Here is a 25,758-nt window from a genome sequence, read left to right on the forward strand (position 1 = left end):
GTTTGCTTTTAAGCTTTATAAAAGCAGCCAAGTACATACAGTATTTTATTCCACATCAATAATGTTAAAAACAAGGTCACAGAAGAGATCATTTTCAACAGAAAGCTATTTCCTCCAAGCTGGCGCAGGTATTTCACTAAAGCTGAATGAGAACAGTATGAAAAATGAGAGCAACAGCAAATGTTTAAGTAGACCACCTACAGACATCACTTTTTATTACATTGTTCAAACTAGAAAAATGAAAACAGTAAGATGACAGGTCAACTACTGAATAATATGCACTGTATTTAGTACGTGTACACTGAAGATTGGAAGTGTCCAGAAAAAAAGTACAGCTTTATTGTATGATGAATGTTTCACCTTCCTTAGCCAATTTAATTGTTTAAAATTAATGTTATATACAATCAAGATTTAAAAGCTTACTTTAAAAAAAAAAAAAAAAAGAGACCAACCTTCACACCAAAGAAGCAGAATTCATTAACTCTGTCTAACGCAAAATTTACTTATAGGAACTCTACCCCTGCTCGTGCCCGAAGGTAAAGCAAAGCCTTTTCAGAAGATGGTAACAGCTTCCCTGCCTTCTACTCCTCCCTTTCAAGCCAGAAGTGATTTCTTTCTTATTTGCATAGAATTTCAAGGGGCTTTTTAGGATATTTTTGAAATCTGGAAGAAAATTCATGCAGATTTCGAAAACAATTTGCAAGGAACGATCAAGCACACATCAACACTCCATGCAATTCTAGCTGAAAGGGCATACTTTACAACATCATGGTTTAACTACTAAAGACAAATTCACATTTTATCTACTTCAATTAAACTTCACAAATATAACAAACTCATAAGCTTGAATCCCATTCTTTCAAAAAAAAAAAAAAAAAGAGCCCTATCAGCAAAATATGGATTAGTATCGACTCAGAATCATCTAAGAAGTAACTTGTCACCACAGACCATATTTTTGAACTATCGAATTTGTTCTTCTTTACTTAAAACAGCTGAGAGTCACACATTTGCTGCCATGTCTCATTTCACAATGGAGAATGCTGATTGTGCACTGGAGGGCAGAGAAAGTGTCTCAAGATGGTTTACTAAACACATCCAGTCTAACAATCACAACTAAGTTTGAAAGGCAAAAATCGCACACTACTGTGCAGGTACCACAACTGTAAGCATTTATCTAAACACAAGAAAATCCCAGACTGTGATAACATGCATACAAATGCATGCATAAACATTATTTAAATTTTAGGTATTGTCTTACTCTGAATCTTGCAACAAAATTCACTAGCTCCCTTGGAGAAATCCTTCCAGCAGAGAAAAAAGTCTTTGCCTTCTTGTAATGACCAAATGTCGTGTTGCAGAAAAAGTCAGTCATTTGTCATTTTTTTTATAATATTAGCAGTGTTTAATTGCTATTGCTCTATGGACAGCACAAAAGTATGAAAACATGTAAGCAAGGATGTAGACTACAATAGAGAGGTGATGTTAAATTCAGTTCAAGGAAGAAAAATTTATCCTCTTGATTACCTGCCATGACTGTCTACCAGACCAATGCTCCGAGCCAAGCTAGGTCTTCCACGTACTTCTGACCTTCAAGCATTTTAGGCATCAAGACAAGGAAAATCAGTTTTAAGTTATCCAGAAAATGAGTAAGGAAATAATAAGTAAGGAAATAAAAGTAGGAAGAAGAAAGCAGCGCTTTAGAGAAAGAACATAAGAATCTAATACTGACCTTCACTTTAGAAAATCAGGAGATAGCTGAAACCTCACTAAATGTTAGACTTATTTTCAAGAGGTATTTCTACTTCTTCATAGTGTTTCTGGTTACTTCTGTCCTTCCTATATACAGAGTTTGTTATGCTTCTTTTCCGGGTTTGAGACCAAGTTTTTGTCTCTTGAGGTGTTAATACAGACCTCCTCCACCTTTTGCAAGGATCATTAGCAAGATTAACAGAGTCATAGTTCTCCTTCCCTGGTGCTAAAGGCTGGGTGAGATTTTGTTCTCGGTGGTGAATATTCTCAGATTCTGTAAGGATGGATGTGCTTATGGTTCTCCTGATTTTGCAAGCAGAAGCTAGCAGAGGAGGGTTCTTTTCAATCTCATTGGGTACTTCAATCCACGCAAGTCCTTCAATTTCTGCATCTTTATGTAATCTCATGCTGCGCCTCACTTTTTTGCCACTGTTATCACTCATTCTTCTAAAAGGCTCTAAAGAATCGTTTTTCAGCTGAGGAGCTGATAAGACCTCTTCCACATTAAAATAAAAAACTGGAGGACTGTTTCCAGTTACTTCCAGTTTTTCAAGAGGAGGAAAAGAGATGGCACTACTTCTTCTTCTTCTTCTTTTTTGTGGACTACCTCTTACAGAATCTTTTTGTGTAGACTGAGTTCTTTGGCCACCCTCACGTACACTAGTGTCTTGTTGTTCCAGAAATTCTAGCCCGGTTAGCCGCTCTGCCTCATTTAGGAGATTTCCTTGTAGTTTCTCATGTCCTATCAAGAAACCACCTTCTTTTGCCTCTTTTACACATGCAGTCTCTTCACCTTGTTGGAAATAGTTAGGTGTATCAAAAACACACTTTGCATCTGGCACAATGCTTGAAAGCTGGGGAAAAGAAAAATATATTTTTTTTTAAATATAGGCAAGAGGTAATCCATAAAACACTGGTTTCAAACAGCTGACAACTAAACAACCACTACTGTTTTCCTCACCAAGTCTAGTCATTCTCAAAAAAAACCCAACCAACCAAGAGAACCCTGTATGTTGGAATCTGCTTCCAACGTGGGGCCAAACTTATGTTGCTTGAGGCCTTGTTCAGTTGAGTTCTGAATACCTCTTTCCAAGGATGGAGATTCCATGGCCTCTCCAGGCAGCCTGTTCCAATGTTTAATCACTCTTAGATTTAGCGTTTTTCTTCCCAAAAATATTTCTTTTTATATCCAACAACATCAAGCACAATTATGACTCAATTTCTAGTACTATCCTTAAGCATATCAGTTACCTTATGATCAATGCCGGATACAGACTTCAGATCACCATCTGACACCTGAAACGCTGTATCGCTGGAGCTGCTGGCTTCTACCATGTCCAGGTCCTTCGAGCTTGCATACATATGAACTGCACAGATGTTTTTCCCACTTATTCCTTCAACTACTGGCTTTTGTTGAACACCCTTGCAAGCATTCCCAGATTTGGCATTATCTAAAAGTAGGTCCTCTGAATTAGAATAAACACGTGGTTACTTGACTCTACCTCTGAATATACAAAATCTTTTTTTAAATATTCCATCGAAAGCTTTATGGTATTTTACTTACATAAAAGTAACCTTCTAAACAACTATTCCAGATAATTAGTGTAAAAAAATCAAACCAAACCAAAAAAAAACCCAGAAAGCTACGGCACATCACTGAACTATTCATGTCCAACTTACTAGTTTTACAGACTATGAAAACATCAGTACCCAGTCAAAGTACCAAAGTACAGAGAGGCTGGTTTGTTTGGGGTTTTTTGTCAGCATTACCATGGAGTCCAACAAGACTTAAATTTAACCAGTTGGAAATTATTAACCCATTAGATCCTCTGGACTCTACTATTACAGGAACAATTAAAAGTAAAAAAACTGTACACTGGGCTCTTTACCTATGCACAGAACTCAAGATAACTATCGAGAGTTTTTCTGTTTAACTGTTGATATAAAACATTAGAAGCAACAGAAAGAGCAAGGCAAAACAAAACTAAAACCAACGTTACCTGAAAAAAATGCATTTTCCTTTGGTGGGTTCGGAGATGAGGCAGAAGAGAAAACCTCTGGAATTTCAGCGATAGGGCTGAGAAGTGGTTTCTTAGAAGCCCTCTCTCTTTCCCCATATAAAGATTTTTTTACTTTTTTCTTTCTTCTTTTCCCATAGCTTGTCTGTTTTGTTTTCTGAAAAGATTGAGAAGATTGAATAGAGCACAATGTGGTTATGATCCTGTACAATATTTTCCAACAAATAAGTGACACCATTACTGGATTTTAATAGATAACAATTGTTTCCCCTAAAATGAAGGTTCCACTCATTCTGCCATCTACCAATTAATCTGAAAACTCAAAGCAAGGCAAAATTACTTCTCAAACGTCAGATCTGATTTTTGTTTCATTTAACCAAATTGAGAAGACAAAGAAATTACTCTTTCAGCTCAAAACTACATATTCTTCATTCATGCTTAGTTTGGAAAGGAATACGTGTTTTCCCTTCCAATACATGAAAGCAAAAATCTTTTAGAAGTCTCGCAACTTTACAATACTTAACTAGTATATAACTGGAGAAGTTCAAAGAACTACTACTATGTACACTTGGTTACAGAAGAACAATAAACTCTCTTTCTGTCCTTGAGGTCTGAAAAGTAACACCCCCTTCACCTCCATAAAGTATCCTTTTTGCCCTACAAGTATTTAAACCCTACCACTCAGCCCTAACAAGCAGTAAGAGTAGGAAAACAAGATAGGCATGAAGAAGAGAATACTGGCAGCAACAGGAAACGTAACACCCTTTAGAAAATCTTTATGACAAAAATCAAAATAATCACATAAAATACACAAGAAAGAAGAGACACTTGGATAGAGAAATAAAGGCAGCGTTCACCAACAGCAATGGGCTGTCACTTACTTGTGTCTTTTTGGCAGCAGATGACATTGTATTCTTTTGACTTTGAAACTTGTTCTTTCTTGGATTTTTAGTATCTTTAGTGTTCTTACTATTTGTAGGTCTTGGAATGCTAAAATCAGTTCCCTCTGAAATGGTGCTACACTGTTGAGGAACATGAATTTGAAGTTATTGGGGTGCGGAAGAGATACACGTATGATATTCTGCCTGCCTTAGGCTAGCAGACGAGGTGCTTTAGCACTGGCCTTGGGAACGCAACCACACTTTCAGCGATACCGAAAGCCACCAAAGGTTGCAGAATGAACTTGACTTTCTTAGCCTCTCTCTCATGTTCCTGTGTCTCACATTAAACCAAATAGAAGAATTAGACATAAAACTTTGTTTCCATTCCCCTTAATCTTCTGTGATTGTAAATTTTTAGATTCCTGTGACTGAAGCCCCTGATCCTATGGATGAAAGTCTATGAACAAGTCTCTTCAAAATTTTGTCAGACTATTTGGAAAAGTTCCTGGAAAATTCAATAGTAAATTTAAGTATCAGCTATAACCAAAAATATTTTTAATAACTGGAAAACCACTTTCACTCAAAAATGAGATTTCCTTAAGACAGTTACCTGCACTAACATGAGATATTTCCATATACCTCGATATATACAATCCTCACACCTGAGGCTGTAAAAACTCTTATAAGCATTAGGAGGTATAAAAGATAACAATTCTGCCTGAAGAAGTTAAAAAAAACCAAAACAAAACAAAACAAACATCATCACTAAAGAAACTTACCTTCCTTTTAGTAGAAGAACGAGTTGTTACCATATCGGATCTGTCAGTTTCTGCTATTATATATGAAGAAAATAAGAATATTGATTCAGTTGCAGCACAAAAAGTTAATAATATTTTGAGGAAATTATCCACATAATTTCTAACGTTATGCACAGTGTGTTTAGTCGTCTTAGTCTTGAGTAACTAGTAACATAGTCTCGAGGACTATCAAGCATGGCAAGATAAAAAAAACCACCTTGCTTTACAAAACAGAGGAACGCAAAACTTGTGAGGTTTTGGTAACAAAAGAGTCAGCACTTACACAGCTCTCATGGAGATACATACATACACATGCACAACACCCTTTCAATTTTTTTAGTTGTTGTCTTGCTTGCTATTTTAAAAACATCAAAATTACAGTATCAGAATCAAGATAGTAAGCCCAATTACTTAAAGCAGTAAGCCTAATTAGATCAGCCACTTTCACAGAAAAATACCACAAGGTCAAGTATCTAGTTAACCTAAACAACAGGTAAACACTGCTGCTACTGCAAAGACCTTTAGAAGAAAGCAAGAGCGTGTAAATTTTACCACAACTGGAATACATCCCCTGAATAAAAATAAACAAACAACAAACCCCTGTGTCACCTGTCAATTTCCAGATACAGAAAGATGCATTATCTAATGACATAAATACAAGTTGTGGTTACCTTCTGCATTTTCAGCAGGTAAGAGGTATTTCGCAGCAACAGATCCCTCCGCTAACTTTTGAAGAGGCTCAACACATTCCTTTAAACAAAAAAAGTTAAATTTTTGGCAATATACTGTACCAGCTATATACCGAAAAAAACCCTGGTCCATCAGTGTTTGGAATAGAAAGATCTCCCCCCCCCCCCGCCCCCAAAAGAATATGGCGGCTCATCTGCTATAAACAGCAGAAGAGAAATACAGAATCAAAAATATATGAATAAGCCAAGGCAAAACCATTTCATGTACTACCAGGACTCAAACTAGCTCTACAGGCCAAAATGCTATTTAGAATTCATAAAGCAGAAGTTCTCAATGTCATTCTAAAGCTCCAAGGAGACTGTATTTTAATATTTTAGCAATTTCAAAACCAAGCAGACTGTGGAAAAAAATTAAACAAAAATTGAACGTTTACAGAGACTAAGAGGCTGTTTTTATCGTTAAAAACAAAACAAAACCCCCACACCAACAAAAAACTTACATCATCGCAGTCAAAGTTCAGCTGGGGTAATGGTTCTCCAATGAGACTTGACCTTACAGAAGGGCTATTACTTTGTAATGCTGGATGACGGATGGGCATTGCTCCTTTGCGCAATGGAGTATTTGCAGGCAAAGTTTCATCAAATATTTCTGGGCTTAGAGCTTCTCCAAAAGTAACTTTTTTCTTCTTTGGCTTTTCAGAACTATGTCCTTCAGTTTTCTCTATTTTAATAAAACACATAACTGGTTAGTATTCAAGGATCATCTCCTCCAAGCTCAGGAGCGGTGCATCCCAAGAATGAGGAAGTCAGACAAAAATGCCAGGAGGCCCACGTGGATTAACAAAGAGCTCCTAGACAAGCTGAAAAGCAAAAAGGACGCCTACAGAGGGTGGAAGCAAGGACGGGTTGACTGGATGGAATACAGAGAAACTGGCTGAGCGACCAGGAACCAGATTAGGCAAGCTAAAGCCCAGATAGAATTAAATCTGGCTAGGGGCATCAAGGATAACAAAAAAAAACTTCTCTAAGTACGTCAGGGGTAAAGGCAAGACTAGGGAAGATGTGGGCCCTCTCAGGAAGGAGACAGCAGACCTGGTCACCCAGGATATGGAGAAGGCTGAGGTGCTGAATGACTTTTTTGCCTTGGTCTTCACTGGCAAGGGCTCCAACCACACCACCCACGTTACAGGATACAAAGGCAGGGTCTATGAGAATGAAGAACCACCCACTGCAGGAGAAGATCAGGTTCGGGACCATCTGAGGAACCTGAAGGTGCATAAGTCCATGGGACCAGATGAAATCCATCCACGGGTCCTGATGGAGCTGGCAGATAAAGTCACCAAGCCACTTTCCATTATATTTGAAAAGTCGTGGCAGTCTGGTGAAGTTCCCGCTAATTGGAAAAGGGGAAACATAACTCCCATTTTCAAAAAGGGAAAAAAGGATGATCCAGGGAACTACAGACCGATCAGTCTCACAGTCTCTGTACCTGCCAAGATCATGGAGCAGATCCTCCTGGAAACTCTCCTAAGCCACATGGAAAATAAGGAGGTGATTGGTGATAGCCAACATGGCTTCACCAAAGGCACATCGTGCCTGACAAATCTGGTGGCCTTCTATGATGTTGCTACAGCATTGGTAGATAAGGGGAGAGCAACTGATGTCATCTACCTGGACTTAAGCAAAGCATTTGACACTGTCCCGCATGACATCCTGGTCTCTAAATTGGAAAAGCATGGATTTGATGGATGGACCACTCGGTGGATAAGGAACTGACTAGATGACCACACTCAAAGGGTTGCAGTCAATGGCTCAATGTCCACATGGAAACCGGTGACAAGTGACATTCCTCAGGAGTCAGTACTGGGACCAGTGCTGTTTAACATCTTTGTCGGTGACATGGGCAGTGAGATTGAGTGCACCCTCAGCAAGTTTGCTGACAACACCAAGCTGTGTGGCACGGTCGACATGCTGGAGGGAAGGGATGCCATGCAGAGGGATCTTGACAGGCTGGCGGGGTGGGCCCATGCCAACCTCATGAAGTTCAACCAGGCCAAGTGCAAGGTCCTGCACCTGGGTCATGGCAATCCCAGGCACAAATACAGGTTGGGTGGAGAATGGCTTGAGAGCAGCCCTGAGGAGAAGGACTTGGGGGTGCTGGTGGACGAGAAGCTCAACATGAGCAGGCAATGCACACTTGCAGCCCAGAAAGCCAACCGCATCCTGGGCTGCATCAAAAGAAGTGTGACCAGCAGGTCGAGGGAGGTGATTCTGCCCCGCTACTCTGCTCTCGCGAGACCCCACGTGGAGTACTGCATCCAACTCTGGAGTCCTCAGCACAAGGACATGGACCTGTTGGAGCAGGTCCAGCGGAGGGCCACAAAGATCATCCGAGGGCTGGAGCCCCTCTGCTGTGAGGACAGGCTGAGAGAGTTGGGGCTGTTCAGCCTGGAGAAGAGAAGGCTCCGAGACCTTATAGCGGCCTTCCAGTCCCTAAAGGGGGCCTATAGGAAGGATGGGGAGGGACTCTTTATCAGGGACTGTAATGATAGGACATGGGGTAACGGCCTCAAACTGAAAGGAGGGAGATTTAGATTGGATATCAGGAAGAAATTCTTTACTGTAAGGGTGGTGAGGCACTGGAACAGGTTGCCCAGGGAGGCTGTCAGTGCCCCATCCCTGGAAGTGTTCAAGACCAGGCTGGATGAGGCTTTGAGCAGCCTGGTCTAGTGGAAGGATTCCCTGCACAGGGCAGGGGGGTGGAACGAGATGATCTTTAAGGTCCCTTCCAACCCGAACCATTCTGTGATTCTGAATTCTGTGATACTGATTATTTTTTTTTAATTAGACATTATTTTCCTTGGCAACCTTATTTTCCACCTCATGCCGTAGGATGTCACACACGAGCTACTTCATTGGTGGCTAATGCATATAATTCTTCAGATTTACCAAAGAGGCAAAAACTTATGATCCCATATAATATTCTGCCTGGTTAAAAAACAAAAGGAGAATCTGACCTGTTTGCAATGCTTCAAAGATTTTTGCACAATTGGAGACTGCGAGAGATTCACCTCCTCCTCTGTCAACTGCATCGTTCGAGTATTCCTATCAAATTTAAGTGATACAATCATCTATTCAATACCATTTAGTTGTCCTTGTTCAAATCAAAAGTGAAAATAACTTTTTCTGTAAGCAACATTTAATAATCTGTCCTACTGCTTAAAAAACCTACTTGTTTTCCAAATCAATAAAACTTAACAACATATATATGGATCTCCTCATAACATGAAAGCTTCAAGCAAAGCTTCCAAGATGACCAAACAGCAAATAGATATCCATTGACAGCACTAAATTGTTTCCAATGCATGCCAGTTAGTCAGAGTGGCTTTAACCACAGTTCAACTTCTGGTAGTTCAATGATGACTGCAGGAGTTCATCCTTAGTATTAGAACCTCCATATAATCAAGTTAACCAACCTTCATTTTATCCATTAGTTGTTTCATGGGCGTTTTCTTCAATGCAGATCGCAGCTGGGAGCCGCTCTGTGCATGTTCATTTAATGAAACATTTCCCGTTGTTCGTACTGGTGTGACTGGTGGCTTGCTTTCATCAAATATTTCCAGGCTCACTTCCTCTGCAAAACTAACTTTTTTTCTGCTTAGATCTGATACAACATCACTTCTAATGTCTTTAGTGATGTGGTCAAAGCTGAAAGCTTTAGAGCAAGTAGACACATATGACAATTAAAGACTGAAGTAAAATTGAGTAGACTTTAGTATTAGCAAGATGAACTATAAATGTGCACATGTCCATAGATTCTGTGCATCAACATCACAAAAACCATCCATTTGTTTCTACGTTTCACTATTATTGTGGCACATTTACGTTTCGTATTTTGAGAAATTTACAAAGCGTACAAAAGTAAAAAGGAAGCATTGCATGAAAACATTTTGCATAAGGATTTATCTCTCATCCATGTAAATTAGGGGAAAAAAAAACCTGTATTCTGTAATGTACAGAGATGGACTCTGTACATTAACATCCCTCTGTCCTTTCCAGGCATGAACTACTCAATTATACTTTTCCCTAAAATGGACTGACTAGCAAAATTAAGGAAAACTCTAAACAATTACTCCCAGCCTGTCTCAGTTTCAGCTTGCTTTTTCTATCAGAATCAAACTGCTAACACACCACCCAAGAGGCCCTACACCACCTTCCAAATATTTCAGCTCCTCTCATAAAAGCTATTTCCTTCCTAAGAATTGTGCTTAAGTAAAAACATGTTTGATGCTATACTGTACTGAACAAGCTCTGAATTCAGTTTTTAAACTGGGACTTGAGCCTCCTCTGCAGCAGCACTTGAAGAGATCGTTATTTGCAGTACTTTTTTTTTTTTTTTTAATTATTATTTCTTTTGTTTCCCCATCAGCCTTTATGTCAAACTTATATCGGGTTTCTTCTGCATTAGAAATTGAAGACAAGATGACAGACACGGGATGACTGCTTGTGAAACACTTCCTTACAAATATTCTAAGTATTTTTACTTTCTAATAAGAATATAGCAAAGATTATAATAATGATGAATCCTCTTACCGTGACCTGTTTCCAAGATATCTCTAATCTGAGCAGTCTCTAACCACTTAGTAGGATTATGTTGCTCATAAACCCATTCCTGGAGAAAAAGTTATAGGATTATATATATACACGTATATAGCATCTATTTATATACACACTCACACAACACGATAAAGGACTAAAAAACTACTTGCAAATGCTACGTTTTAAAATACCATAAACTATGGAGTTTTTGATCCCATAGACAAGGATTTCAGAGTTTTCTCAATCATCCACTACTTAGTTGAATTTATTTTCCCGAAACACCAAGGCTCAGTGCTTAAAAGGATTAGACATCAGAAATTAAAAAAAGATGGAATGAAAAAAAATGTATATTTTAATCACGAATTTAGGAAGTTCCTTCCTAACCTCCATACAATTGTTACACTATCACAGCTGTTTTACAACTCAGAAGCTGCTAGGTCCAGCAGCAGCAAAGGACACACCTAGCAAAGTGGCCCCCATCTTCACTGCTTTTATATATGACACTAAAAAAAAGGATAGAGATATTTATATAGAAGACAAATTAAACTCTCCATCTCTATACAAGTACATCCTTTTTTTTTCCCCATGGAACATCAAATAACTGCTAAACAGATATATGGTGAAAATTAAAAATTCCATTCAAAGTCATCCCAGTGATCAGTAAAGTTGGTTTTGACATCTGGAAAAAGTTGTATTGGCCAGATCTGTGAATTTGACATCTCACAGTTACAGTTGCGGATTCAAAAGAATTAAGACATATTTAAATTGTATTAATAGCATAAATCAAGCTTTTCTATGTGATTATCAGAAAAGACTATACTCTTGTTGACTAGAACAGCTTACAGCATCCACATTGAACATTTGCATGTAAAAGAACACTGAGCGCAGCCCCGCAAGAGCCAGCAGCAGGTATCTGAGGTTAAGCTGTATTCACTGTCCGTCCAAACAGACCAGTCTCCATGCCAGATTTTGCTTCCTTTGTCTTATCATAATAAGACATAAAATTCTCATAAGGAAGATTTGCTCTGCTATTTGCTTTCTCCATGTTCTTTGCCCACACTTATAAAAGTACCTTTGAAGCAGCAGCAGCAGGTTCAGTGACAGTCACATCTTGGCGTGAAGACAAGATGGTGCAGATCTTGATATCAGACTTAATGCTGTCGGTCAAATTTTGTTCTACATTTTCTTTCAAATCAGCTCCACTGCTGTCTGACATGAACTTTTCACTGCACTGATCCAGGTTCCACACTTTTGTAAATGGTACGTTGTTCTGAGCTGCATCAATTAAAAAAAAAAAAACAAAATCCAAACAACAAACCACAAACTTCATTTTTTTCAATGAATGCTCTTTTTGTGTTTCTTCACCAAAAGGATGGTGAGATTCAAAAAGCTAAGTAATTTGCTAGTCAGGAAAAAGAAAAGACACGCATTTTCTAGTTCTACTTTGAAAATAACATTACCAAACCTTCAAAACAAAGCTAGTTATTCTTTTCATATAAATGTTATTTAGACCACCAATACCAAAGAAGTAAAGCGTTGTAGTTTATTTTATACTATCGTCATCTCACAGTTACCACAGTACTGCCCTGACTTGCTTTTGTAATACCTAATATTTTCTTTAAGAAATAAGGATGTTAACACCACAATAATGTAATGCGATTTCTAGAATTACCACAGTTAAAAGTTATTAAACTAAAGTCTGCACATCACAATCAAGAGGGATGACAGTTACAACAGCTAAAGCCTGTTGTCATAAAAAACGTTCTCGGTTTCGTGGAAAAAGTGTGAAAACACTAACGCTTAGTGAAAAGTAAATTAAAGGGTACAAATCTAGAAAGTAAAACTAAGGAAACAGTCACAAAAAATACTAGTTTTCATTTTTCTCCGGTGGTTATTCTGAGAACATATTCAGGATGCACTAAGAAATAAGATAGGTTTAAACAAACAAAAAAAACTCAAACCAAACACAAAAATCCTGTGCCAATCCTTATAAAGGAACATTTTTTTGTTTTGTTTTCTCTTAAGTGTTTGTAGTTTCATACTTTTGGGCTTAAAGGAAGACCTCATTTTTAAGATAAGTCATTGATCAGAAATACAATCCACTTACAAGAGCCTGCTTCCTGGGAAGCATTATCCACTTGTGCCAGTCCGGAGAAGCCAGTCTCCTCTTCAGCTTCTTGTACTAATTTAAACGATGTCTGAAAGGCATCTATCTTGTCCTTCAATGACCCGACGTTTTCAGGTTTAAAAGGACTAACCTGCTAAAAAAAAAAATTAACCTCATGAGACTTTTTTTTCCCCCCAAGATGACATGGGCTTTTATCACTTTGTATTTGTACTTTGGCATAAACAAACTCAGAGAACAAGCAAATCTTGCATTTAATCAATTTTAGCTGCACAGCAAAAATATGCAAAAAAGGAACTGTATCAAGAAATCTGTTAATTTTTACTGCCTTGCATAATCTAGACCATATCCAGAATTTGTTTTCTGACAGTCTATGCTAGTTTGAGTTAAGAACAAGTCTGATTAAAACCCAAGTCACTTATGCTAGTATTTACTTCACTTTGAACTATCAACACTTCAATTTGCCAAAAATCAAGCATGGCAAACGCAGGAAAGTAAAGGTTATGGTAAACAAAAGTTAAAATATATGAGCAAGATAGACATGGAGAAAAGACTCCAGACTCTACACAAACAAAACCTCAAACATCCCATATTCTAAAGTAAGGTGTCCAAGGGAAGTCAACGAAATTAAGGCCGTGGTTATTCCTTCAACTGGCTTCTTCCTGAGACTTGTCTTCTCTTTCTGCCAGCATATGTTGATTCCTGGGGGGAACCGAACTGACACGTTAAGATATTTGAGACAGACTCTCACCTGTGTAAAAGCTTCTTTTTGCCTGTTGCTTCTCTGTTGAGCAAGGTATTGAATAAGAGTGTTATGTTCTGGTGATCCCCGTGCTCCAATTGCTGATCTTCTTCTAAATTTTAATGAAGTTGGAGACTTTCCTGAAATAAAAACAGAAGGGATGGGGGGGGGGGGTGGGGAAGAAATTTTTTGGTAAGAAAACCTAAAGCTTTAAAATGGTAATTTTTTTCTTTTAAGAGTGATTTATGCTATTCATGAAAACATTCAGTTAGCTACTCAGCTCAAGAAACCTACCTGAGCAAAAGCAAATTAACTTCCCAAAAGTAAGTTAATATTTAACTAAACTATATACTAAGCGAGGAGCTGTCTGTCTTTTCTTTTTTTCAATTGCTAATTAAGGAACTGTCTACCAATACTTGCAGAATGTGTCTTACTACTCACTCGTGAAACTCATCAACACCTCATCAACCGGGCAGAAGAAAGTTAAACAGTGAATTATAGCAACCTCATACCACAGTCCTATCCTTGGGCATATTTGAACTCAGCCAGACATCCTGAACCTGACCTAAATTGAAGCTTTGGATAAGAAGTTGGACTAGATGACCTCCAGATGTCCCTCTGAGAAGGACAACAGCCATTAGTCACTCCAGCCTTACCTATGGATCGTTTAGTAAAACTTTCTTGAGTAATTCCAAAGTCAGCAACCGTTACAGTCGCAAAATCAACAGGTTTTTTCCATTGTTTCTCTGATACTCCACAACCAGATTCTTCTTCTGCTTTGTCCCTATTAGGTGTCAAGTAGCATTCATCCTCCAAAGAAACAGGTCTACTTGAAAAATTTTCCTTACTGTTCAAACGCAAAATATGTTCACCAACCACATCCCCTTTTTGCATATCAGAAAAGCATTCAGCAAACTGACAGCTAACAACATCCTCCTTCTTCTGGTATGATTCCTTCTCCAAGCCTTTGGTGTATTTCAGGGTGCATTTTTGCAACTGCGCCTGGTTCCTATCATTTAAATTCTCCTTCTCGGATGCCCTTACGACTTTTGATTTAGTCACTTTGCAAACCTTCCGGTCTTTTGAGAGATCAGGGAGGGAGGCTTCTTCGTTCTCTTCAGTGTATTTAGTCTCATTTTCTTTAACTTCCAGGGAAGCATTTAGAGTCTTAGATTGTCTCTGCATCGTTAGCGATTTATTTTAAGAAACATTCAGTCAGCCTTTGCTCTCCTGTAATTACAGACACCTATCAAAAAGAAAAAGAGATTTTAGTAGGTATTTGGTAAGAGCAAAAGTTCGCTACCATTCTCAAATATCTACCAAATCTAGTTTTTATCCTGGAACAAGGTGTTTAACAGTGTGGTGGAAAGGGAATGTCACATATCCAGAAAGCTATGCAAAGAGTACGCAAAAGTCCAACACTAGGAAGAAAAACAATATAAATCTGCACAGGAAGTGTTTCATGAGTAAGGAAATATAAGGCTCTGCTTTCACTCTTTATCAAACTGAAGCTTCATGTTAGCATAAAACACGTTAAGTACAATTACACTGTGATTGTTTTGCTCCAAGTGTTGCAAGAAATATTAAAAGTTTAATACTAACTGGGAAATTTAAGACACTAACAATGTTTGCATTTAGTTTCTTGGACTTTAAGTTAAGCACATAGAATTCAACAACGTCAGCCTGAAACTGTTTCCACAAGTAAATCCTTTTTTTTTTTTTGTATCCTTTGCAACACGAATTACGCTGCTAAATACCGCGCACACAACTTTTTTTTTTTTTTTTTTAAACTTTTTTGTTGCTGTTCCGGTTTGTTTGGGGTTTTTTAAGCCTACACCGAAAGTCGATGCCTCCATCCACCCGGTTATACAAACGAAAGGCGACTGTCAGAGGGATCGGTGCCCAACCTCGGCCGCTCCCGGGGCGCGCCCCCCTTGCCGCCCAGCCCCTTCCCTCAGCCCCGTCCCTCAGCCCCGTCCCTCAGCCCCTTCCCTCAGCCCCGTCCCTCAGCCCCGTCCCTCAGCCCCGTCCCTCAGCCCCGTCCCTCAGCCCCGTCCCTCAGCCCCGTCCCTCAGCCCCGTCCCTCAGCCCCTTCCCTCAGCCCCTTCCCTCAGCCCCTTCCCTCAGCCCCGTCCCTCAGCCCCGTCCCTCAGCCCCGTCCCTCAGCCCCGTCCCTCAGCCTCGCGCACGCCGACCCCCTCAGACACCCTTCCACCGCTGCCCCCTCCTTTATACCCCCTCCGACACCCTTCCACCGCTCTCCCCTCCTTCATGCCCCCTCACCAAAACACCCCACCGCCTCCCGGTCCCCCTTCACTCGCGCCCCCTCACCTCCTCCCCTCACGCCCGCCCCAGCGCTCCCCCGCCGCCACCACCAGACCCGCTCCCGCCCCACACATTCAAACAGGACCGCACCACTGCGTATTCCTCCGCCACCCTCCCCTCCCTCGCCCACCCCTTGCGCCCACCAAGCACCACGGCCAAAGGTGCACGGAAGGAGAGCGGCTCGCCAGAGCCCGTCCTGTGCGGTCCTGCCCTCAGGACGGCGGCAGGGCTTCACGGGGAGGGGGGACTCTTTGGCTCCCCGCGCGGAGGGATCACGAACGGTTGTTCACGGGCTGAAGTGCCATTTTGAAAAACAAAAAAAGGTCCAGTCAACGAACCGCGCCCACGTGACAGGCCGCACCAATCAGGGGCGACTCCACTTCCAGTCATGCTTTATGCAAATATAGGGCTTTATTCCTCCTTTGATTGGCTGCCGCAGCGCCCCTGCCGGCCTGTCCCCCGCCGCTCCGGTGCCATTTCCCCGCCCACTCGCCCTCTCCCCGTCACTCCGGCGGGCGCACGTTTCTTATTGGACAGCGCGCCGAGAGCGGCGTGGCTGTCATTGGCCGCGGCTCATGTCGGTCAGCGGTCGCTGTCTTCCGGGTTCGGCAAGGAGGAGCGGGCCGCTGCCGCCGCCGCAGCATGAGGCGGGTCACGCTGTTCGTTAACGGCAGCCCCCGGAATGGGAAGGTGAGGGACGGGCGGGAGGGGTTGGGGTCTGGGTCCCGCCGGGACGGGGCTGCCGCCGCCGGCTGGGCGCGAGGGAGGAGCCCACAGCCGCCCCTCAGGGCCGCGGTGCCGGGGGCTGCGGCAGAGGGGCCTCGCCGCTCCCGCCGTCCTTTCCCCGGGCTCGGCGGTGGCTGCTGGGGCCTAGTCCCGGGGCTGCTGAGGAGCCCGAAAGCCGCGCATGGCCCGCGGTGTCGCTCACCGGTAAATACGGGCGTCCGGCTCCTCTGCGTGGGAGCGCTGAGGGGAATCGCGACGAGCCGGGAACTTGTCACCGGCGTCGCGATTGAAGTCTCCTCCTTATCGTCGTTACCGAGTCAGGTCCTGCTCCACACGTCCTCGGGAACGGGGGAAGCGCGTCAGTGAGAGCCTGCAGGGCGTCAGGGCTGTGCCGTCTCTAACACCGCCCGCGTACGATGTGGCACAGACGACAAATAATCTTGCTTTAAACTCCGCTCGCTTGTTTAAAACCTACGCGGTCATGTCTTGGGAGTGAAAATAGTTCAGGTTTCCAGGCCCAACCCGGGCACAAACAGCCCAGGAAAAGGCCCTGCGATGCAGATCTGCTAAATGTTATCCATGATCACTGATTTTTCCCATTCATGTCTCTGGAGTGAAGACGGTTTATGTGACGGTAGTGTAAGCTTTGGGTTTAGAGAGGGAAATAAATTCGGGAGAGACTTGGAACACAGAAATAGCGGTATTTCTTTAGAGAAATAAATCATTCAATCATAATATTTTAGTACCAACATTCATTCTTTCACTGCTGCTGCTACCTCAGTACACTGAGCCTTGGGCGAGAGATGTGCAAGTCATCCCATTTTTAAGGCATCTATGTGTCAAATTTGGTCTGTTTGTTTCCTTTTTTTTTAGTAAAGATCCGTACATACCTTCCTTCCCCCTGTGAGAAGATATTGATAGCCCTGGTAATAAGTCTGAAATGGCAGAAACCATATGAAGGCAGTGCCTGTAGCTACCTCTCTCTCCCGCAGGTTGTGGCTGTGTACGGGACTTTATCAGATTTGCTGTCTGTGGCTAGTAATAAGCTTGGAATAAAAGCAACCAGTGTTTACAATGGAAAAGGTGGACTCATTGATGATATCGCTTTGATTAGGTAAGGTTTATCCAATAAAAGTCAAATCACAGACGCAGATTAAGAGATTTACTAGCCTATTAATCCTCTGACCTTAATCAATAACCAGTGCTTTCCTTAAAATCCAATCTTAACGTTGACGGCCAGCAAAGGTGCTTTCACGCCTCAAAGAAAAATAATACTGTCTTTTGAACTTCAGAGCATTTCTATCTTGATGAATCGGAACTTGATACAAGCTGCATCTTATGCCTCTTAACATCCTCCTGTGTTGACTTACGGTGCAGTGTATGTGCAAGGAAAATCCCACTGTTCTAGTCAGCACTTGGATGAAGTTGTTTTGAAAAGGAGACAAACTCTAGCATTGCTTGGGCTTCCCAGAATACTCCCAAGAGTGGGGAGAAAAGCAACTATTTTGTAAAACTAAACCGGTTGAGTACCAAGTGATCCCTACCTGGTTGGTACAGATAGCATCTCTAGCGAAGTCAGTCGTATTACAATCCACTGGAACCTGCAAAATTAAGATAAAAATCAGATACTGAAGTTCTAACTAATGGCAACTGATTATCATTTACCTGAAACTATTCAGGAGTGGTTCCCACTGTCACTTAGGTGAACAAAAATCGCGATTAATTTTTTTTTTCTTTTCCTCCCTGCCCCCTCCCCTTCAGGGATGATGATGTTTTGTTTGTCTGTGAAGGGGAACCATTCATTGGTAAGTCTCTAATTCTTAATGTTTAACCTTCTGTTTAATGGAAAGAGGGTTTGCTTTAATGTAAATCTAAAATAGTATTTTCTGGTGTTTTCAGAAGATACCTCTTATCGTATGGATTCAGAAACATTCACAATTTTTCTAATAGTTACTGTGTCTGTCTCATCTGTGTAGATCCTCAGACTGATGGGAGACCTCATGAAGAACTAACAGGGTCACACACAGATTGGTTAACGCTCAATGTTGGAGGCCGATACTTCACCACTACACGGTAAAAATGCCACTAGTTGTTTTTTTTCTTAAAGGACTTGATTTCAGTAAGGTAGTTAGAGCAGCTGGTAGTGTACAGTACATTCAGTTGGGGAGGCTTCAGATACTCCTGCAAAGGAGCTAGAAAGATAACTTACTGTGGAGTAGGAGCTGTTTGATTTTTGCAGCTTTCTCTGTGTTTTGGATTTGCTTTACAGTTTCGCAACAAATTAATTCTTTGTTTACACGTGAAGTAAAATTGGCAAAAAGCCTGAACGGACCTGGATTTATCCCCGGAATATTTCATTTAACTAAGTGCTTTATATTTAAAATACCTTTACTGTACTGCAGATCAGAAACGTATTTCTATCACACTATACGAAATTAAATCGGTACAGTGTTGTAGCTGTTGGAATGCGTATCGCACAGCAAGGGCAGAAAATATACTCCAACCTGCAAGTTTGTCTCTCGAGGAAAACGTTCCACGTAAAAATAAAATTGCATTGCCTTTGTTTTCTAGGAGCACTTTGGTTAATAAAGAACCTGACAGTATGTTGGCCCACATGTTTAAAGATAAAGGTTAGTATATTGAAATAAACTGTATTTTTTAAGCTAACAAATTAGCAAAGTAGCCAAAAGACACTATCAAGTTGAGACTCTTGTTCCTATGTTAAAATACTAAAAGTACCTAAAGTAAAAAAGCAGAACGTATAATTGTTTTTTTTGTAATTGTTTCTTTCTGTGTTGCCCATGTAACGCTTATCATTTCACAAACTGAAAATATAACTTCCATCCATACTTAATACTGTGGGGTCTTTCTCGTTTGTTTGATTTTTAGATTTTCATCTAATTGTTGCATCTTGCTCAGTTTTGTCAACAGAGTCAATGGGCAAACCCTGTATGAGACAGCCTTTAGAAAACGGGGACAGACTAAAATCTTGCTGCTGCTTTTATTCTAGCAATGATTCTTACGTATGTGATAAAATAATTTAGTTATTTATAGCAGGAGTGACTTTGTTTTAAGGTGATCTTTTTTTTCCCCCTCACTCTTATTTGCCTTCCTTTTCTCTAAGAAACTCCCTTTCAAGTGGAATGTTTCATAATCCAGTACCCTTTGGTAGTAAAAATCTGAAACTGAAGCAAATGCTCTTCTATTAATATATCAAATTTAATTATATATATATGTTGTGGAAACAGATGCTTGGGGAAATAAGCAAGATCATAGAGGAGCATTCCTAATTGACCGCAGTCCAGAGTATTTTGAGCCAATTTTGAACTATTTGCGTCACGGACAGCTCATTGTAAATGATGGCATTAATTTGCTAGGTAGGTATTACCTGTATGACATCTCCTAAATTATTACTCTTTAGAAGTTAAAATTTGCCCTGAGGTAAACATGATAAAGTCAGTGGGGCTTCTGTATGCTCATCTGAATGTTTGGGATTTTTCTTTGGTGAAATTTATTCTCAAGCACTGCAATTCCACATGCTTGGTTTAATGAAGATACACTGTTTAAACTTAGCTATCTTGAGAGCATTAAAATTTCTCTGTACTGGATTAATATCTGGCTGTAGTTCTGGATTTGATGTCTTTAACCTAATACTGGTACTGGAAACATCCTTTCTGAGTTATTTTTTCCTTTTAGCTGCAAGCAAGCCCGCTTTTCCTCTATCCAGTTACCTCTAATGTAATGTGTGTGCAAGTGATCTATTCATCTTTGCTAGTGTAGCTAAAATATATAAAAGGTATAATAAGTAGGGAAAGTCGATTGAATTGATGCTCCTCCAATAGTAAGGATGGATTAACCCAAAGTTTTTGGCATGTTCTTGGTGTGGCTGCACACTGCCTTCTCCAGTAAGGGAAGAAGAGGGCTCTCTTGTCTGACGACTCCCTGGAAATAACAAATACTGCTTTGGTTTTTTAGGTGTTTTGGAAGAGGCCAGGTTTTTTGGTATCGATTCACTAATTGAACATCTAGAAATAGCTATTAAGGTAACTTGTTTTCTTTAGTACATGAATGCATGTGTCCTGTTCTTCCAGGCAATATATAATTTAGTCCTGTCCGTATCAGCTTTTAAACAACTCTCTCAACAGAATTCACAGCCAGCTGAGGATCATTCTCCTATATCTCGAAAGGAGTTTGTCCGATTCCTACTGGCAACCCCAACCAAGTCTGAGCTGCGATGTCAGGTGCGAAAATCCAGACTTTGTCTGGATCTGTGGTGTCAGTGTCTGGTGGTGATATCCTGCAGCATCGTGTGACATGAAATTCAAACTGTGTGTGTTCCCCCCCTGCTTTTTAATTGAGTTTTGATTCCAAGTTGTGGCAGAGTGACCTTAACACAAAATTCAGGTGTGCTGTGTGAGCTGTTTTCCTTCTTTAGGTTGAAGGTTTCCTGGAGGAGCAATTTGTTAAGCCATTCTATTGAAACGTAAAATGTGCCAGCGTAACCAAGGACAACGCGTGATAGCTTTGCATTTACATTTCATTAGGCTTATATAGTAGAGTAGATGGTCTTGTGTGTGTGTGTGTGTGTGCAAGCCTGTATCTCTGTGTATATTTATATACATATGTACATATACCTGACTCTTTTAGCTGTTTTGTGTTCAAGCTACACCTTCTGTAACTTTTGGGGGTTTGTTGTTTTGTTTTTAGGGTCTCAATTTCAGTGGAGCGGATCTTTCACGTCTAGATCTTCGATACATAAACTTCAAGATGGCTAACCTGAGCCGCTGCAACCTGGCACACGCCAACCTGTGCTGCGCAAATCTTGAAAGAGCCGACCTCTCTGGATCGGTGCTTGACGTAAGAATTGTTGCGTCTTGGAAAGTCTGAGCTATCCTTTAGTTGTTTTAAGGGAAGAGGAATTGGAACAAGCAGATAAGTGTAAAACTTGTAGTTCTTCAATATTTTCTGCAATTGTTCTACTTAGATCACTTCAAAAGCTTTTTGAAGCTGCCTTAACTTTAAAGAAGCAAAAAAAAAGGCAGTGGCTAAGAATTACCTGCCTTCCTGTGGATGGAGAAGTAATTCTATAGCAGGTTCTTACACTTCCTCACAGTAACAAGGCTGTTGTGCTTTAACAGGATTCACTTCCAAAAGAGAGACAAAAACTGTACTCTGATCATTTTTGGTATTGTTCATCTTCGCACTTTTATGACTCTCACTGACATATCTGTCTCTATCAGTGCGCAAACCTTCAAGGCGTAAAGATGCTGTGCTCCAACGCAGAAGGAGCATCTCTAAAAGGGTGCAATTTTGAAGATCCATCAGGCCTTAAAGCTAATTTGGAAGGTAAGAAGTTTTTGCCTGTTAGATACCCTGTGGAAACAGAACCACATGTTTGTAAATCTGTTGGCTTGTGAGAGGTTTAGCTGAGGTTTATGCAGTCCATGTCTTCAGGAGAAGAGGTCACGAACACTGGACTGAGTGTGTGACTGTATGATCACTAAATTCCAAGTTCAACCTTGACGTCTATCAATTTACATGGCTCTGAGGAAGCATCATTGCGGAGCTAATGTGTTTCTGATGGCTTTTCCTCATAAAACTACTCTTTGTGTGTTTTAGGTGCTAACCTGAAAGGTGTTGACATGGAAGGCAGTCAAATGACAGGAATTAATCTAAGAGTCGCAACGCTGAAGAACGCAAAACTAAAAAACTGTAATCTTAGAGGAGCAACTTTGGCAGGAACTGATTTGGAAGTGAGTTATGATTCATGCTAAATACTAACTAGTCAACTGATAAAATTTTGGGGATTGCTGGCTTTTGGCCAAGTTCTCCAGCTTCAAACTGAACAGAGCGAATTAGTGTTTGTTTCACTCTTAGTGAGCTATGGATGATCTAAGGAATGACGTTTCATTCCAGCCTCAGTTTGGAAGGTGAGTCTAAAGTCTGGGATTTGCCAGCACCTCAAAGCCACCAGAAAGGCTTGTATCATCTCAAAAGTGATGCATGGAGATACTGCTAAACTTAACTCTGAGTGTGAGATCATGCCGGCACTGAAGAGAAATGCAGTTGCCTGGGTTTGGGGAGGGGGGGCTTTTTAATCCTGGGACATCATGTGTAGAGCAATGCTGGAATCGTACCTGACCGGTGGCACGTGATACGCTGCTGTCTCTATTAGTTAGAAAGACAAACCAGCTCTTTTTGCAAGCTGCGTACATGGCTGTTCTTCCTCAAGTAGTAGAGAAGTATTTGGAGTAATGTCTGGTGAGATTGCAAGTAGGTGGCTTCTTCCTAGCTTTGTTCAGCAAGCATTAGTAACTCCTAGAACATAATTTGATATAAAGAGTGTAAGTCTAACAACTTAAAAATAAATCCAGCTGTTACTGTGAAAAGGAACTACTCTCTCACAGGAAATAACTAAAACTCTAAACTAGAGTGACAGACTGGGAGTTTACACCAAAACTTGTGGAAGTATACGTGGTTTCTGTATAAATGTAGTCGAGGTAAAATTTTTGAACTAAGTTCTGGGTCTATTCAATTAACATACATTTTTCTTTTACCCTTTAGAATTGTGATCTATCAGGTTGTGATCTACAAGAAGCTAACTTGAGGGGATCTAATGTAAAAGGAGCTATCTTTGAAGAGATGCTGACACCTTTGCACATGTCTCAGAGCGTCAGATAGGGAAGAGAATACGCCGAAGAGGAAGGAATCAAAACATTTATTGTGACTTTCTCCACCTCCTCCCCTTATTAAGTTAGAAGTAATGGTTATTAGACAACTTACATTTGCAGTAGTGCCTAAGTAAACTCTTTTTTGATCACTTTTGGGGGAGGGAGCTTTTGTTTCAGAGGTAGAAAGACACTCTTTCTACCTCTGAACAGAGCGAGGAAGCGGGCTGGTTCTAGAACCAGGATGTGTGGCCGGTTTGGGGGGGAGGGTTAAATAGATCCATTGTTTAGCATTGCCTCACTTTGAAATGCATTTTAATTTATGAAGCACAATATATGCAATTCTATTTATTAAATCTGTAGCTGCAATATGAAAATGTTATTCATGTCTAGTAGCAACAAAGTTCAGGTTTACAGTTAGACTAGTGTATTTACAGTTAGTTTCCTCAGTCACGCACAGTGTATTGACAGATGTGTTTTCAGGTACTCTCTTCTTCTGGGGTGAAAACAGCAGTTAACTGTCATCACAGGTAATATATTGCCTTGTAGAAGTTTGAATGCAGGTATAGAACAGCTTTATCATCTTCTAAAGTGTCCAGTGAAAGCTGCTTCTTCCACTGAAGGGATCTGCATACGCAGCAGATTGTTACAACTAAAACATCCCTGTTCAGAAATCGTGTGTCTTATTCAGTCCTTTCCAAATTAGTGTGAAATTGCAGTATCAGTCACAGCTGGTAAGAAAAATTCTCTTGCTTTCAAACGTCCTAACCACTCCAAACTAGAGTACCTGTAGTTTTTTTCATTTATTGTGGGGAACTAAATGTACATAGGAAATACAGTACTGTCACCAAAGTAGAGCTAGGCACTGGGGCCACAGCACACACTGTCCTGTCCTTACTCCAGTATATGAATAAATGGCACCTGTTTCCCCTCAATGTACTATGCAAATACTCTCGTACACTGAATCCTTGAAAGCATGGGCATAATCCTTCTCCCCGCCAGAACTTACTATTCCACTTTGGGCCTGCTTAAAGTGAGTGTAAAAGCGTCTCGTGGAGGGCAACGCGCCCTTTCCACGACTGCTTTACCTGTGAGCAAGTAGGGAAGGCCGTGACTTCTGCAGCGCACAAAAACCTCACAGCATCTCTCTCAGTGGTGGTGCACTTCATTTCATAAGCTGTTTCCAGTGTAGTATCAATCTAGTTCTCATCTAACAAAACATTTATTTTAGACACAATCAAAAAGCACATGAAGAAACTATACCAAAAAAAAAAAGAAAGGTGCATCAAGAACACTTACCTCAGATGCTTACTGAAAATACCCCAAAGTTAAAACTAACCTTGAATCTAAGGAAATACAGCTATTACTGGAAGTTAAGAACCAATGTATCCTAAAACTTGAAGGATGTGACACTGGTAGCAGTGGTTTGAGTCCCACGGTTACGCAGTGGGTTGTCTGCAAGTGCAGAGTTCCAGTTGTGTCTCAGTAGTTGTTAAAAAATGCTGCTTTGCCATCAATCTAGAGAGATCAGAACCAGTAAATGATTTGTTTGGGGGGAAAGTGCAGGATTTTCCCTTATTTTCAAGTTGAGTTGACTCAGGCACACGACATGAACTTCCAGGACTCAAAATCCCACCGCCGTGTAGTTCAGAATTGGGATTTTATTTCCTCCAGATTTCCCAGGCCTCTTGGTCTGGCTCTAGGACAACACCGGATCCTGGTGAAATGCACCTGTAGATTCAAGGGAAATATTTCAGCGTGATTTTGGAGTCCTTTCTCCCACCTCATCGCTTTCATTGAGAGTGGTGTATATGTTGCAGTAGAAGAAGATTCTTAGGGCTAGAGAAATAAATGAATTATTTTTCTTTACCATATTTTGTAGCTGGCAGAAGTAAAATATTGTATGGAAAAAATCTATTTTCATAATCACTGTGTATAAAATATATTTGAACTTTCACTGAAGCACTATGTTTTGAATAATCACAGCATGTGGCATCATTCATTCACAGATGAATTTAAGGTACCTCTTTTGCTATGACAAAGCTGTACGAATAGCCCAAAGCGGCCTATTCAGAAATTGCAGGTTCCAGCCTAATTTAAATTGCATTAATAAAAGTGTGAAATGTAAGAGTGTCTTGGTTGTCTTAATTTAAAAAAAATAATCTCAATCTTACCTGATTTCTATGGGAAGGGCAGCAAGTTAGAAAAAAAGAAAAAAATTAGCTTTTAACTTTGATAGCTCCTTGGATACAAACTTAAAAATACTGTTGCTGAAGTTGGTTTTGCCCAGCTCAGTTGGACTTGTACGTAACCAGTGCTTTCTCAAACGGACTACTTACTGTAAACTAGGAATTGTCCACGCTTGAGTGCTTACTTTATAAGAAGACGGAGTTTTAGCTGTCCCTACTTTTGCACTAAAGCTCACCTGCTCGCAGGAGG

At 40.6% G+C, this 25,758-nt stretch overlaps 2 protein-coding genes across 11 annotated transcripts; one reads left to right on the forward strand and one right to left on the reverse strand.

Moving 5' to 3' along the window:
* CDCA2 (cell division cycle associated 2) lies at positions 1-17,060 on the reverse strand. 8 transcript variants are annotated; one of them, XM_074563413.1, is made up of 15 exons: positions 16,854-17,060; positions 14,257-14,846; positions 13,610-13,740; positions 12,841-12,994; positions 11,806-12,008; positions 10,728-10,806; positions 9,611-9,849; positions 9,152-9,239; positions 6,635-6,855; positions 6,117-6,195; positions 5,428-5,480; positions 4,649-4,789; positions 3,750-3,924; positions 3,001-3,215; positions 1-2,603 (listed from the first exon to the last, which is right to left on the reverse strand). In XM_074563413.1, exons 2-15 carry the CDS (start codon positions 14,783-14,785, stop codon positions 1,767-1,769), a joined length of 3,144 nt encoding a protein of 1,047 aa, XP_074419514.1. In that variant the 5' UTR covers positions 14,786-14,846; positions 16,854-17,060; the 3' UTR covers positions 1-1,766. The 8 variants fall into 8 exon arrangements, with proteins under 8 accessions (XP_074419514.1, XP_074419517.1, XP_074419519.1 ...); XM_074563416.1 differs by having other exon boundaries at positions 12,841-12,991; positions 16,854-16,992; XM_074563418.1 differs by lacking the exon at positions 16,854-17,060 and adding an exon at positions 16,069-16,272 and having other exon boundaries at positions 5,428-5,477; positions 12,841-12,991.
* On the forward strand, positions 16,484-25,447 carry KCTD9 (potassium channel tetramerization domain containing 9). Of its 3 annotated transcripts, XM_074563421.1 has the most exons (12): positions 16,501-16,615; positions 17,644-17,765; positions 18,413-18,456; positions 18,628-18,724; positions 19,223-19,281; positions 19,900-20,028; positions 20,627-20,694; positions 20,797-20,892; positions 21,359-21,508; positions 21,892-21,997; positions 22,271-22,404; positions 23,216-25,447. In XM_074563421.1, exons 1-12 carry the CDS (start codon positions 16,568-16,570, stop codon positions 23,330-23,332), a joined length of 1,170 nt encoding a protein of 389 aa, XP_074419522.1. In that variant the 5' UTR covers positions 16,501-16,567; the 3' UTR covers positions 23,333-25,447. The 3 variants fall into 3 exon arrangements, with proteins under 3 accessions (XP_074419523.1, XP_074419522.1, XP_074419524.1); XM_074563422.1 differs by lacking the exon at positions 19,900-20,028 and having other exon boundaries at positions 16,484-16,615; XM_074563423.1 differs by lacking the exon at positions 17,644-17,765.
* Positions 25,448-25,758: the final 311 nt, after the last annotated feature.

This window comes from Larus michahellis, chromosome 20, assembly GCF_964199755.1.
Source record: "Larus michahellis chromosome 20, bLarMic1.1, whole genome shotgun sequence".
Classification (NCBI taxonomy): domain Eukaryota; kingdom Metazoa; phylum Chordata; class Aves; order Charadriiformes; family Laridae; genus Larus; species Larus michahellis.